The 13543-nt window shown below is 43.1% G+C and overlaps 1 protein-coding gene across 1 annotated transcript; it reads right to left on the minus strand.

Annotated features, from left to right (window-relative positions):
- Positions 1-6: 6 nt before the first annotated feature.
- Positions 7-13509, minus strand: zgc:162872 (BAR_ACAPs and ArfGap_ACAP domain-containing protein). The gene is made up of 22 exons (XM_061216978.1): positions 12530-13509; positions 12320-12377; positions 12117-12236; positions 11682-11735; positions 10625-10683; positions 9096-9279; positions 7648-7692; positions 7175-7270; positions 6803-6877; positions 6109-6212; positions 5706-5757; positions 5460-5560; positions 4926-5037; positions 4584-4768; positions 4159-4228; positions 3366-3460; positions 2689-2765; positions 2050-2234; positions 1598-1707; positions 991-1101; positions 770-831; positions 7-628 (listed from the first exon to the last, which is right to left on the minus strand). Exons 1-22 carry the CDS (start codon positions 12580-12582, stop codon positions 501-503), a joined length of 2136 nt encoding a protein of 711 aa, XP_061072962.1. The 5' UTR covers positions 12583-13509; the 3' UTR covers positions 7-500.
- Positions 13510-13543: the final 34 nt, after the last annotated feature.

Here is a 13543-nt window from a genome sequence, read left to right on the forward strand (position 1 = left end):
ACAAAGTTCTGACACATTATTATTTTATTATCCTTGTTAAACATACTTAGCATTCTTACATATTAGATTCTGAAAAAAAAAAAACACTGTTAAAAAATATAAAATTCACTTTTTTTTTTTCTTCTTAACACTTCTGTTTGCTTACTTATCTGAACAATGCAACATTAGAGCCACACAGTAAAGAACCAGGACATTATCCAACTGCCAGCAGATCTGCTTTCACAAGATTAATATCTCCACTATAAATATAGTTCACTTATCAAAACCGAGAACTCAGTAAAAATGTAGCAATGAAATTGAATTTAAAAGATTAAAATATTAGAAGGACACAGTTCAGGTCTGGGGTATGGCACCCTATATCAGTCCTGAGATGCAGCACAGTGTTACAGTTTCTGAGTAAAGCACTCCATTAATTCCTTATAATGGTGACTGCCAGTTATGGCTCCAGCCTACATTGAGCCGTACACAGAGCAGTCTTCAGCCCCTGCAGAACTCCAAAGCTAATTCCGCTCCTCAGAGTCTGCACCCCCCGCATCCCTGCTGAACTGCCGCCTGGACAGCCGCTCTGGGTCGTGAGATGCCATGTTGCTGAAGTCGCGGAAGATGTCCTGGAATGTCTCATCATCACCTGTAAAAGATAAGAATTGCAAACAGGTATGTCAGCATGCTTTTCACAGGAAATGTCCCACTGGATTAAGAGTGACACTGTGATATGTAGGGGGAAGGGTACAGGAGGCAGTTCACAGGCACACTGTGTAAACTCTCTTACCCATAGTTCCAAAAAGTCCCTCTGAGTCTCTCATTTCCTCATTCATGCGAGCCATCCGCAACCTGTTTGGAAAAGCATAGTGAATATGATCTCATAATATGTAAACAGTAAACACACAAACACACATGCACGCGCGCACACACAAACACACATGCACAGATATGCATCATAGAGTCAACACTTCTAAGTCATTCCACCCGTTTACTCAGAGGGACACTTACAATGTAACAATGTCCGCATGGGCTGTCTCCATGGCAATGCTTAGTGGGTCATGTCCCCTCTCATCAGCAGCATATTGATTGGCTCCCCTCTTCAGTAGTAAACATACTTGCCTGTAGGGGCAGAAGTGGAAAGAATGCTGAATTGATTGCAAAAGTGGCTCAAAGTGGCAAATAATTTAGAAAGAACTACCAATTCTATACACAAATTCTATATCCTCAAAACTGATTATTTAGGAATTGGGCTTGTAAACAAGGTTGTTGGTTTAATTCACAGGAGGCTCTCACACACTTGAGAAAGTTCATCTCTAAATCCAGCTGCATAAATGGATAGTATGTAAAAAGCTGTGTAAATTGGGTATCTACCAAATGCCTACAAGCAGCCTGTAGTGTAGTGGTTAAGGTACACGTAGCCACAATAAGATCCAGGAGCAAACTCCTGCTTAGTCAAATCAACTGCAAGTCATTTTGGATAAAAGAGTTAATAACATGTAATGTAATGCCTACAATGTAAAGTGTAAATGTATTACTCATTTGCATATCAAGGTATTTCCTGTATACATTGGTTCAGTAAGGACAGCATACATTGTCTGACCAATGTGACACTTACCCTGTGTGCCCACAGGTGGCAGCAGCGTGCAATGCCCCGTGTCCTCGCTGGTCCCGATAGTTAACGTTTGCCCCGTTCTGCAGCAGAAACTCACAGGCCTGCAGAGAGCCCTACAGACAAAAAATCACAGCTCTCAATCAGCAAAACTTTGCTTTGTAAGGCAATCAATCGAGGGACAATCAATCAGGACGTGATTGTAGGATCAGAATTAGAATGCAAATGGAATGCGTTTAAAATGAGACTTTACCTCAAAGCCATCTTCAAGTTATAATTACCATGTGGCTAGAAAGCCAAATGGAATGATGACAAACAGTTATGGCAGTAGTTATGGTATTAGAATGGTGATGAAAAAATAAATAAACAAGGGATAACTAGTAATACAGTTGAAAATGTGTGTAATACAATAATAGTATTAGAGTATGTGATAGTAATGATTAAACTGTGACACTCACCCCACGGGCTGCACCAATCAGAGCAGTTCGACCCTCCTCCTCTGGGTGACTCCAGTTGACCTCTGCCCCCTGAGCCAGCGCAGTCGCCATGGAGACAAGGTCCCCACACTGTGCGGCTTGGTAAAGGCACCGGCCGGGGGCATTCCTCCCTCTGTCTGACGCCTCCGTGTCTGTCACTTCAGCGTCTGCAGCAGAACAGGAGAACGATGGGGCTCTGAGCTCACCAAGGCCTGAAGGAGGACCATCAGGTCTCAAAACACCTAGAGGAGGATTCTGTGTCTGGCTTGGCCCAGTCTGTCCCAGAAGTGAACTTTACCAGATGAATGTGATTGAACAATAGCAAGTATCCCTTGAGGTGTTGGAGCTGACACATGTAGGAAAGAATACATTTCCTGCTTCAGTGCTCTTGGATGGTCACCTAACACCTCATCACAGGGGGTTAGAAACAAAGCCCAGCACCATCAGGGTTGAAGCCAGAGTGATGAATGGGTGTGAGGTGGGAGTTTATTGGTGTACTTTGGTGACAATGATCATTTGGTTTCCTTCCACATCACAGACACATGAAACAATGTCCATCTGATTTCCTTTCTCACATACATACAGTGAGTAATGAACAGTGAGCAGTAGACAATTAAATACCTGTGTGCGTTAAGGCAGCTCCCTTTACAAATTTCTTTTCCACATATTTTTCCTTGATCCACAGTTCTTTCTCCTGGCTGAAAGAAAGTGGCATTGTAAGTAGAGGACATGCGATCATCTGTTCTGTAGACACAGGACGCCAGTGCAGAATAGAGGGCCCACAGTGACCCCAGTCAGAAATTTCATGGAACATAAAAACTGCCACACCCAGCAACAATAAATACATCTTACAGTAGCAGTGACCCTTACCACAGCCCACTGTTACTTATACACTGAATATGTAACAGAAGTGTACCTAACTGAAAATTATGTACTCTGTGTTGAGCCAGACAGATAATGATTTTCTTCAATCTGCTTGTGGAAATGGAAAGTAATTGAGTATGACTGCACCTACATGAAATAAGTTTTCGCAGAAAATATAGTGATATACTTCTGTTGACTTTACATTATTGTGTCTTGATTGCTTTAAAAAGACATTGATGAAATCCCTGGCCAAGCAAAACTTTGTAACAGTGTTTACAACATTTAATTTCAAATGTTGCCATACATGGCCCTTCTGCAGTTGTGTAACATTTGATGTAATACATTTTCCGTTGAGAGTAATAAAGACAGCTGGATAGTTTTTTTCCTTGACTTTGGACTGAAGATCTTCCAGTGTAAAATAAAAAGGACATTACCGCAGAGACTCTGGATGGGGTTTCACCCTGCCCTGGTCTGCACACTGAGCCTCATAGATCCCGTTGATGACATCATTACCCAGAATGCACAGCAGCTGCAAAGTTTAACATTAGCAGAGACATCACAAAGAGGGATAAGGGAACCCACCTCCCGTATTTATCATGTGGTGCATGTACAAATCTAGATAAATAAAAATACAATAGAACACACAACAAAGATGATTAATATAATCATATTGCACACATTGCTATGGTGTCCTCAGATAAATGATACTGATAAGACACCACGGTTTGTTGTGATTGTAAGCCTTGTTCTCAGTCACAGTCAAAAGCTTCCCAAAAGTCTGGAGCTTCAGTTCCTGCTCTCTGTGAAGGCATGGGGATTGCTGTAGAATTGTACACCATGGCTATGTCAAAATAGAATTTCTATTTGGAAACATATGCTATATAATTCTAGGACTACTAGTAATCATCCCATAGTAAATTATCATAATGCGATTATGTGGCAAAAGGCAATTTTGACTGTTTGAGTGTAGCTTGACTGTGTAGTTTTTCCAAGTCAAGTGTGGTTTTGGTTTGGTCCGAGTTTACACTTATAACATTTAGGCCTGGTTTCCCAGATGAGGATTAAGCCTGGTCCAACACTAGGTTTTCTTTTTCATCGCCATTGAGGTGATGTTTTTAGTCCAAGGCTAGGCCTAATCCTTGACTGGAAAACTGACCCTCGAACAACCACTAAATCCACACTGTACCACTGCTCCACAGACACAATCTGAAGGGAGAGCTCCAATACCTTAAGTTGCTCTGGGTCCCAGGAGTCCAGGGTGAGGGATCGAACCTTGGACAGATGAACTCCAAGACTCCTGTCAACAGTCACAACACAGTCACCGCGGTGTTTTTAAAAGCCCACTTCAAATGGGTAAATGGTGAATGGTAAATAGACAGCATTTATCCAACCTGCTGTACAACTGATGCTTCTGATTCACACGCACGCCATGCAAGGTGGTAAGCTGTCTAGTTCAAAGACACTTCGACACACCCAGGGCGGGATCAAACTCTGACGACTGCTCTAACCTCCTGAGCCAATGTCGCCCCCTGTCTGCGACCCTCCAGGGCCAAACCATGCACTTTGTACCCTAACCCCACAGCCCGAGGGCAGGAGAGCTCAGTGGGGAGGCACTACCTGCAGCTGTCAGAGCACCAGGAGCAGGCATGTACCTGTGAATGCCGGAGCACTCGATGCACACGGTGATGCCCAGGTTGATGCTAGCCCAGCGGGGCTCGTTCTCCCCGCAGTCACAACATTGCCGGTTCCCCAGCCCCTGGAGGGCCACGCCCAGGACAGCAGACTGAGGGATGCGGGGTGGAGGCTGAGGGTCGGGGCAGGCAGGCTTATCTGTAGGCTGGGAACGAGAGAGAGAGAGAGACAGTATAGTGCGTTTCAGCACCAGTGTGCCTGTCTCAGTGTGCAAGGGTCCTGGTAGGCCCAGGTGTATGTCTCAATACCAGCGTGCCTTTCCCACGGTGCATCTCAGGGGGAATATCTAAGGGTCCTCTTACCGAAGGCTGTTGGGATTCCACCTTCTGGCGGTAGGCCATGTCGATGCTGCCCTGGACAGCGCTGATCCAGGCTTGCCTCAGCTCCTCAGAGTCTGCCTGCAAGGAGCAGCTCCTGAGGGGTGTTTACATGCAGTTTGTCATTAATTTATCCAATACACCACGGTATGCATTTGTTTACATGTAAAATCATTACACCAGTCATTTTTCTCTAAACCCAAGTGTTATTTTCCCCCTGTAAATAACTTATTTTCACATATATCAGGAATTCAACTAAAATATCTTTTCAGATTTTAGTTGATTTGGGTTTCGCGTTTATTCGTATTTTAGATTTACTCATAGTTTAGTCCTGTTTTATTTCTGTTCCTTTCAGTATTCTAATTTGAAAATTCTACTATTATTATTGTGCTATTGTGCTTTCTTGCGAATAAATGTTATAGTGGTCAAGATGCAAAGATACTAAAAAAACATATTCCTTAGCCACATGAATCACAATCACTACACATATGCCGCCTTTACAAATGTAGGGCTCCTTACTTCTGAACAGACACAACCTCAAAACAGAAGCGACGATCAATGCTGTCCAGAGACTTCACAGCACATAGTCTGAGGTCATCAAACAAGACCTTAACTTCCTCCTATAGAGAAATATCAATAAACAACACATCAATCCTGCACACTGCAACTCAATTATTATACATAGAGCCACAGAAACACAAATACACACTCTCACAAATCAAGAAAGATTTACTTTAACTATCTCAGTAACTGACCAGGACCTACCTTGTGTGATTTGGAATATACCAGTTGATTGTTTTCTATAGAAAACCAGCATCTTAAGCAATGAGGAAGAAAAATACAGCAAAACAGTGAGAAGGGCAAAATCAGTGAAAGAAACAAATCCAGTTAAAGTAGAATGGTCAGTGCAGCTGCAATTTGAAAATACATGCTAATATGCATATTGGAAACAATTGGACATAAAAACAAACAGGATGAAAAATGAAAATCAGCAAATTGGAAATTCCTTTTTCAAAACAGATTAAAAAAAGAAGAAGAAACAGAAACAGAAACCTCTTATTAAAAACAGAAAAGCAGGGGCCCTGTAAGCATGTTTGTCGTAAAAGTGCTCATGAACAGCCTCAGATTTCTTCTCCACTGACTGACAGATCGCTCCTCTATCACGTACCTCTTCCAGGTTTTGTTTTTCCGGCGGGACCGCTTGAACAGATAGCCTTCGATAGCCACATCGTCACCAGAGCAGCCTGTGACAATCGGCTCCCCCGTGGCATCCTGAAACACAGGATGGGAACGGTTTACTGATGAACAATAATCCCATGACCACTCACTGTAATTAACTGTGGGTCCTGTCCTTCCTAACCAACAGGAAACAGCTGGTGAGACCATCTCAGCAGGAGGTCCTTGGTGTTCTTGACATTCTTTTATTAAATATTCAGATGACACGGTCATCCTGAACACATCCAACACGGACGAGAGGCTTCAGTCTGCGGTGGTTACATTCGCTCCCTGGTGTAACCATCTCGATCTGAATGCGTCCAAGACCAAAGAGACGGTCGCAGATTTCAGGCGCTCCTCCAACACCCCATCAACTTTGATGGTGGATAGCCAAACCATTGAGTGGGTGGAAGAGTGTAACTACCTAGGTACTATAATTGACCAGAAGCTCACCAAACCAACCAACGTTGAAAGGATTTTGTGTCAGCAACAGCTTTTTCTTTCTGAGGAAAGTGCACAAATCTGTCCTTACAGCTTCACTGAATCCGTCCTAAGGTTTGGCATCCTGGCTTGGTTTGAATCTCTGGCTGAGGTGAATCTGACCCCTCTGTTCGAGTGAGTGGGAGACGGTCGAAGTTGAAACTCACTCTCTGTTGGACCAGCAGATGGGTGTTCTCCATCTCTTTCTTTTTGGCTGTGCACTCCGTGGACAGTAAGGCAAGCTGTACAGAACAAACAAATGTGAACAATTATAAGTTGTGGGAACTGTCCAATCCAAAAGCACTCCTGTGTGTGTGTGTGTGTGAGAGTGTGTGTGAGTGAGTGTGTGTGTGTGTGTGTGTGTGTGTGTGCCAGCCCCCCACATACTACAGTACACCGAATATAAATACCACTGACCCAACTAGTGTTCCTTCAAACTTGTATGGTATGGTATGATCTGTATGTTTTTTGCTGTGACAGGCGGAAGGCCAGAGAAGACTGCTTTCAAACAGAGGTGGAAGGTGCTTGGCAGGCCCTACCCGAGAGGCCATGGTCTTCATCGTGGGCTCCAGGTCCTTCAGTAGGTCATAGCCCTGGTGGAAGAAGGTGTACTGGGCATGGAAGTAGGAAAAAATCTGAAACGACAAAGGACAATATTCTCCTATATACTCCACCTGAGTGAGTGTCACATCCTGTGCTTACAAAATGGCCAGAAGAGCCACAAAGCAAATATTAATCTAATTTAAACATGCATGAATTACAAGGCAAACTGTGTGCACTATTTACACCTCAGATTAAAAGATGATTTATTGACAGTTACCGCCCATGGAAAACAGACTAATGTAGTTTGTTCAAACCAGAATGTCCACCATACTACAATAATATCATATACTGTAGTTCATAGTTCAATGGACAGTTCACAAATGGTCAGTAGCATTTACCAAGAAGTAAGGTCAAATAATGTGTCAAGCACAGGCAACCCAAGTAGATCAGTGTTAGTCACAATACTCACAGAGTTTAAGATATCAAGTTTCTGTTGAGCTTTGAAGTTATTCAGCTGTAAGACATGAAAACAAAGAATGCATCACATATTGAGGAATTCACTAAACACATTTGTACGAAAGGGGCGACATGGCTCTGGCAGTAAGAGCAGTCGTCTGGCAGTCGGAGGGTTGCCGGTTCGATCCCCCGCCCGGGCTGTGTCGAAGTGTCCCTGAGCAAGACCCCCAAACCCTAAATGCTCCTGACGAGCGGGTTGGTGCCTTGCATGGCAGCCAATCGCCGTTTGTGAGTGTGTGTATGAACGGGTGAATGAGAAGCATCAATTGTACAGCGCTTTGGATAAAGGCGCTATATAAATTCCAACCATTTACCATTTTTAACCATTTACAGCTTTGCAGTTTGTACAATCACCAGCTGGACATGCTCCTGAATACCTGGCTGAGTTTAATAATGTGACTCCATCAGACCTGGGTCAATTATATAATGGTTCTGGATTGAAATACTTTTCTGTTCTTGACTTATCTTGCCTGGGGCAATTGAGCCAAACAAGAAGACAAGAATCCCTGTTCAAATACAGCAATACAAGCTCAGTTATGCTCAATTATGGTCTCTATGGTCAATTATGCTGATACAGTATGGATCACATTTGTTGGCTTAATGGCTTTAAGTCACCAAGGGTCCAAGGTATCAAATGAGCCACAAACCGTCATGCTGCTGCCAGATATGCAGTACATACTATAAAAATGATTTCTCTCAATTAATTTTCCTGTTGAACTCAAGGATTACATTTTCAGGAGAAACAATTATTGTAGTATCTACTGCATATCTGGCAGCAGCATTACAGTTTTAGGCTCATTTGACACCTTGGGCCCTTCATGACTTAAGGCCATTTGCCCAACAAATGTGTTCCATACTGTATCAGCATAATTGACCATAGAGATCATAGAGATTTACCATAGAGATCCATTCTACCACAGAGATCCATTGGGGTAAAAAGATTTACCAAAATTACCATAGAGATCCATTCAAATGCAAGGAGTTTTAGAATGTAAAACTTTCAGGACAACCTGAAAATAAGATATCCAGACTCTGATAATGTTGATGGGTCACAGACATCAGGAAGTCATGGTATGCAAAGGATATGCAACCAAATACAACATATGACTCTTTTATTTGACATTTTGTTAATTTGTCTCAAACATTGAAATGGCAGACAAAATATAAAAAGTGCTGTAATTACTACATGGTGAAACCAAAATATATAAAAATACCCTTTAATAAAAGCTCTGAGTCTGGACTTTGACCACGTATGAATTGCTTGATTACAAATTATAAAATCAGAAAAAGAGAAGGTGACTCCAAACTTTTGAACGGTAGTGTATATAACCTCAGTATCATCTTCATGTACTTGAGGGCAGTTGTTGGTGTAGGCTGCAGTTGCATGTAGGTAGTAAGTACCTGCAGGCAGTAGTCAAGGGCAAAATGCTGGTAGCACTTGCGTGTAGCCAGAAGCAGATGACTGGCTCTCTCTGCATCAGTGGTTTTATGGCGAGGAGTCTGACCGTTCTTCACTGCAGCCAGCTCCAGGTCCTCCCCGATCCTCACAAACTCCTTCCGTGTCTCTCGAACCTGAGGCAGGAACCTGAAAGGGCAAACGGGTGTCATCTGAACGGCTCACCCCAGGCTAGCTAATATCACTGTACGTTTCATAAAATCACCAACCTCTTTTGTGGAGAACAAGTGCTGAACATTCATTCCTCAGTACTGAACATTCATTTGAACCCAAAAGCAGTGAGACAAAGAACAGAAACAATGTACTGTGATTATGAATGTGAATGCACTGCAACAGACCATAGTCTGCATATTTTCCAATTCAGAGAAAAACTGCTGCTACAGCCAGTGTCTTGACTCCCAAATATTGAAATAAAGACTATCCGGCACCAGTCTAAGCTCATCTAAAAGAGTGTTCTCAGTATGGGACATGAAAAACTATAGCCAGGCTCTATAAAGAGACTACACATCGTGAAATTCTGGAGCACTTGCAGTTAAGCCTGTTTATTAAATAACAGATTGATGTTTCGACTTGGCATCTGCCTGCCGTTGTTGACTCCAAGGAAGAAGGCAAGTCGAAACTTCAGCCTGTTATTTAATAAACCTGCTTAATTTAATTTGTGTTTCAATCTGGGTAGTCTCTATGAAGAGACCGGGTATAGTTTTATACTCGGTTACTTTTCAAGTGCTGTCTGTGTGAGCACATTAATGCTCATTACAAATGAAAGCTTTGTTCCGTCTGCACACGCTGCTCCTTACTGTTCTGCCTGCTTTTCTCATTAGTCTTGTGATCCTCCACTGTGTTCCCACACCCTGAGTCAAAACATACAGTGATGCTGAGGGGTGCAGTCAATGCAGACCCGCCCCTCTTCCCCCATTTTACAGGCCTGCTCATATGGAAGGGATCTGCTGGTTAAACCAGGAGAGCAAACTACACGGCACAGTAAAGATTACCTTACATTTAATACATTCCTGAAATACAGACGTGATCTTAACACCTGAGTCATGCTGGCTGCCAGTGTCCCTTTAGTATCCTATCATCTTAGAACTTGGAAACATCTAAACAGTTTAGTAACAGACTCTAGTGCCACCCAGGACCCAGGTCAGTAGCCAGTCGCTTGCACGATCTCCCGGTCACCACTGCCGGCTCACCCGTCGCCGGTGCTGGCTAATCAGTCGCTGTATCATTGGCATGGGCGAGTAGCCGCCCTCAGCCTCTCATACATCACGTTTCTGGCACGAATCAAGTGCCATAGCAGGGAAGCAAACCCACAACCTGTGTTTTACATTGCCCGTTACCTAACACTAGCATTGCTAACTGCTTCTGCAGTAATATTGACTGCCGCAGTACAACAGGTGACATAAAATTGATACATAATAACAAAATATGAGAAGTGTGTGTATGCAAATGTGGTAAATTCAAGTGCGAAACATACTGTGTGAGAAGATTGCTCATCTGTTGGACGATGGCTCTTTGTGTCTGGTCAAACAACATCTGCAATTAAAGAAAAGGATGAAAAAACTAAATTCAAGAACCGATACTCATTTATACACAAATACGTAGCGCGGCAAAAATACAAGGCAACTACATGTTTTAATAGCTAGTGGCACATTACCAAGTTTGGAAAAGCCCAGTTAACAGCACTGCTTTCCAACAAAGTTGAAATCAAGATTTAAGATTCATACATTCAGTATGCAACAACCTCTCCCCAACTCATACAACTCTATTATTATTATTTGTGTAAACAGATTTTGTGCATGCCTATGCATTTAATTTTTGCCTTGTCAAGTATATGAGTGTTGCAACTATGAATAAGAAAATTCATATACTAAGAACATAAATTATGCAACAATGAATATGGACACACTACCACAGATTGTAGTTTGCATATTTCCACATTCAGCTGCCCTGTAGCAGTCACATTAGTAGATGGGTTTTGATATTGGACAGTTTCCAAGTACTGCCTGGAGGCATGTACAGATACATTGGGCACATATTAATAAAACATGTATAATTACAGAAATGGATGACTGAATAAGGATTTGACAATCATATCATGGATTTGAGGGGGTACAGGATGGTAAGGATTTGAGGGGGCACCAGGTGGGGGTAAGGTTTTGGGGGCACACAGGGTGATAAGGGTTTGAGGGGGCACAGGGTGATAAAGGTTTGAGGGGCCACAGGGTGATAAGGTTTTGAGGGGGCACCAGGTGGGGATAAGGTTTTGGGGGGAGCACCAGGTGGGGATAAGGTTTTGGGGGCACACAGGGTGATAAGGGTTTGAGGGGCCACAGGGTGATAAGGTTTTGAGGGGGCACCAGGTGGGGATAAGGTTTTGGGGGGGGCACCAGGTGGGGATAAGGTTTTGGGGGCACACAGGGTGATAAGGGTTTGGGGGCACACAGGGTGATAATGGTTTGAGGGTGCACAGAGTGGTAAGGGTTTGAGAATGCACATGGTGTTTGTTGCTTAAGGTGATTGGTTGTACTCACAGTGTGGAAGTGAATCATCTCCTGGAGCCCCTGATTAAACTGACCCAGGCAACTCTAAGTAGGGAGGGAAGTGAGAAACAGATCTTAAGTGTGACAGAGACCACAACTAGATATGATGGACTGGATTGGTGAAGATATCCAATCTAAGAGGTATCGAAATAAAATATTCAGTCCCAAAAACCTTCCCCCTACTTTAATAACCCTTCACCTTTCACACCCACCTCTTTACCACAACATCAACCCCCCACCCATCAATCAATCAATTTTTTATAACTTTTGCGCTTTTTACTAAGGGCCTGTGTCACAAAGCAACTTTACAGAGAAACCGGGCCAAGACCAAGAGTACACCTAGGGCAACAGTGGTAACAGGAAGAAACCTTGAGCAGAACCTGACTCAGTAGGAGAACTGATTGAAGAATTGAAGTTCTCCCCTACCATGATGCTGCTGTCCTGTCGATGGTATGTGGAGAACTCCATCAGCCCGGTGAGAAACTGCTCATTGGCGGTGTTGTATGCTTGTCCTGCCTCAACCATCCGACTGCACAACTTCATCACCTGAAAGGCAAGACACGTCCATTAATACAGCCGCACTGTAGAACGGTCCAACACCCAAATCCCAGTCAACACCCATTTCTCACCTTCTCCACCCGACCCTCCAGATCCGTCACTTCACTCTCACACTGGTCCACTGCCAATCTGTGAAACAGGCCCAAGAGGTCTCACACATATTGCTGATGTGCTATTGCCGGGACAAACTAAATTGTAATGTCCCACGACGCTGATCACACAAGTTAAATTAGGAAGTTAATTTGTCACCTTAGCTAGCTGTAGTGTTTATTCATACAAACCTGAACGTCGGCGAGTCTCTGATGCATTCCTCAAAGTCCAGAAAATAATCCATCTGCTTAAATTGACGTTACTGCACTGCAGTGCGAATGTGAACCGGTATCTGTACAATACCAAGCGAGTGCCCTAGCTAATGCCCAGTGTTTATCAAGTAACAGTCGCAAGGTACGTATAGACAGCTAAAAACCGATCAATGTACAAGCTAACGGTAAATGAACAAGGTAGCTTGCTACTTTAGCAAATTAACCAAAACACACACGAATTGCTGTGCCAAAAACATATCTGTTACATAATTAGCGGTAGGGGCTAGCCAGCTAGCTTGAATATTTGTCCAGAAAACAGAGACTTTTTATAGAACAACGTTAGCCTATTCGAGTTAGAGCTCGCTACCCTTCTATATCCTGTGATCTTTTTGCAAATAATAAACAGCTGGTAAAGGAACTCATGCAGCGATTAAAAACGAGTGAGTCGACTCATATCGCGTGTAACGGAATCCCAAATGTGACAGCTAGAATTACGTAGCTACCGTTTCCTTGATAACGCGTTACCACCAGCTACCATACGGTTAGCTAGTTGGTCCAATGAAAATTTCATTGAAATACAATGTTCGCATCTGAAAAAAATCGCTAGCTTACGTTAGGAATTTAATTTATGAGCTTGCCCAGTTTTGACTTATCAAGCTATAACGTTTATACGTATCCACAAATAGCTAATAAATAGCTAATAACGTCAGAGTTCCAGGTGTAGTCCACGGAACGATGACTGTTGTCTATGTATACGCAAGGTGGCGAATAACTCCATTGAAATGTATCGTACGGAGATCTCAAGCCAATAATGCCCAAATCGTTTGTTCGGAACTGGAAAAAACAATGCATTCACTTTATCCGTTCGTAAAACGCTATTGCCAACAATCTGTCACCTTCTAATCCAGTTGTCTTTATTCTGGACCAGCGAAATTAGTATTGTATCGATCAATCCGGTTTGCTGGGGACTCAATGACCAGTAAAATAAGCTTC

This window comes from Conger conger, chromosome 13 (genome assembly GCF_963514075.1).
Source record: "Conger conger chromosome 13, fConCon1.1, whole genome shotgun sequence".
Classification (NCBI taxonomy): Eukaryota; Metazoa; Chordata; class Actinopteri; order Anguilliformes; family Congridae; genus Conger; species Conger conger.

What these genes read in the sequence shown, in the direction of transcription:
- zgc:162872 (XM_061216978.1), bottom strand. Translation starts at nt 12,582, where the DNA reads ATGGATTATTTTCTGGACTTTGAGGAATGCATCAGAGACTCGCCGACG. An exon ending in AGATGATTCACTTCCACACT is followed by an intron (nt 10,684 to 11,681) that starts GTGAGTACAACC and finishes CTTTAATTGCAG; the next exon opens with ATGTTGTTTGACCAGACACA. An exon ending in CATGCGGACATTGTTACATT is followed by an intron (nt 832 to 990) that starts GTAAGTGTCCCT and finishes TTTTCCAAACAG; the next exon opens with GTTGCGGATGGCTCGCATGA.